Source organism: Theobroma umbraticum, unplaced genomic scaffold (genome assembly GCF_002168275.2).
Source record: "Theobroma umbraticum cultivar Fairchild unplaced genomic scaffold, ASM216827v3 scaffold_95.0, whole genome shotgun sequence".
NCBI lineage: Eukaryota > Viridiplantae > Streptophyta > Magnoliopsida > Malvales > Malvaceae > Theobroma > Theobroma umbraticum.
In genome coordinates, this window is record NW_018397257.1 from 9,398,819 (window position 1) to 9,400,551 (window position 1,733).

The window sequence follows — 1,733 nt, forward strand, 5'->3', positions numbered from 1 at the left end:
ATATTGAACAGGGATCATCTAACATGACAGAGAAGACTACTAATTGTAGCACCGTCCATAATATGAATGAACAAGTGTTAGAAGACACGCACGGCAAGGAAGATTCTATTGAGCATAACATAAAATCCAGTGAAGGTGAATCAGAAACTATGATGAGTTCTAATGATACTAAAGAACTATCAGAACCATTCAAGGAAAGCGATCCTGGTTCTGTTGAGCATCTTGAAGAGGGATCTGAAAAACTGATTGAATATCACACTGGAATCAGTCCATCAAATGCTAATTCATATGTTCCTGAAATTATGGTAAGATCGGAAGAGGTAATGCCATGCTTAACTTTGGCAAAAGATCCCCATACTTGCTTACTCAACTGACACTGAATTACAACAGCAATAAATATCTATTCAGTTATTTGATTTAGTAATTTTTTAATGAACCGACGTGCTGTAAACTGATGGGGTAATATGTGTGTTTTTTGTTATTTCGTATAGGAACCAACAAACTCTCCAAGGAAGGTCATTGAGGAAGGCAACACTGTCAAAAATATCAATGATTCAGTAGTCAATAAGAAGGTAGACGGGGAGAAGTTGACAACTAGTGAAGGAGAATCCCAATTCTCAATCAGACTGGAGGCCGTCAAGGGACCTGAAGAATCAAATGAACATGAAGCTGATGTTAACAAAAAAGAAGAACATGAAAGCGATAATCCAAGCATTCCTGAAACTGCAACACAAGGAGAGGTAAAATAATAGCATAAAGTAAATCATTCATAGTTTTAATTGATTCCAGCTTCCAAGAAGATGACAAAACAAAAGAAAAAAGAACTTCCAATTTGAAAGAACCATTCAAATACCAATTAGCGGTGAACTATTGAATTTGTTTACCCTCTGAAAGAGCAAATAGAGAATGAAAATTAGATATACTTGCTCCTTCACTGAATAACAGTTTCCTTTATACTTCTAATTATGTATTGCCTACAATTCATTTCTCACAGATAAGCTTCCTTCCGTTTTCCTAGCTGTTTTTTTATTTTCTGCAGTGTTTATGATAGTCTCAAACATGCTTAGCTATACTGACATCGAGCTGGAACCTTTCTCAGAAGTCTGCAGCAGAAGTTGATAGTATTGGCGATGTGAATGACTCATTAGCTGATAATATAACCGACAAAGAGATCTTGATTTGTGTTCTTGATGGTGAAGGTGAGCCCCAAATATTAAGTAGACAAGGGGCTGTCATGGAAACATCAAACACCACCGAGGCAACTAGTGCCGGAACTGTCGAAGATACTGAACATGAATCCAAAAGACTGACCGATGCTGAAGCCAGTGCTGGCCTATCAACTTCAGCAAAAGAAAGTGATAGCTTGAATAACATTAAAAATGGTGATGCACCAAAATCGGGGGAGGATGATCTTAAGGACATTGAAAACATCCCAGCTGCAGGTGATATTACAACGGGTATATCAATCGACCATGAGATTGCCATGGAAGCATCAAAACCAACAGAATCTGAAGTCAAGGCTGTCAACCCTGAAGAAAATGATAGCAGTGCAGTGGCAAACTGAGGCAGCACATGTACAAATGGCACATCTGGAAACCATCAGTTTAGAGGCAGCGTCTGCTATGCTGGGCAACTTTCACCATAGAGAAGCTGAAAGGAACTCTTCCATCCTTGGATCAATCTAGTAATCAGCTAGTGTAAATCTTGAACATATCTATTGTTAGAGAATATAC

General features: G+C 38.2%; 1 protein-coding gene across 1 annotated transcript in view; it reads left to right on the forward strand.

The window, feature by feature from the left end:
• LOC110412437 (uncharacterized) overlaps positions 1 to 1,661 on the forward strand; it is a 5,856-nt gene extending 4,195 nt beyond the window's left edge. The window contains exons 4-6 of the mRNA XM_089782944.1: positions 10 to 320; positions 492 to 740; positions 1,100 to 1,661. Coding sequence (XP_089639070.1) covers positions 10 to 320; positions 492 to 740; positions 1,100 to 1,564 — 1,025 coding nt within the window. The 3' untranslated portion in view covers positions 1,565 to 1,661. The remainder of the gene's footprint in view (positions 1 to 9; positions 321 to 491; positions 741 to 1,099) is intronic.
• Positions 1,662 to 1,733: the final 72 nt, after the last annotated feature.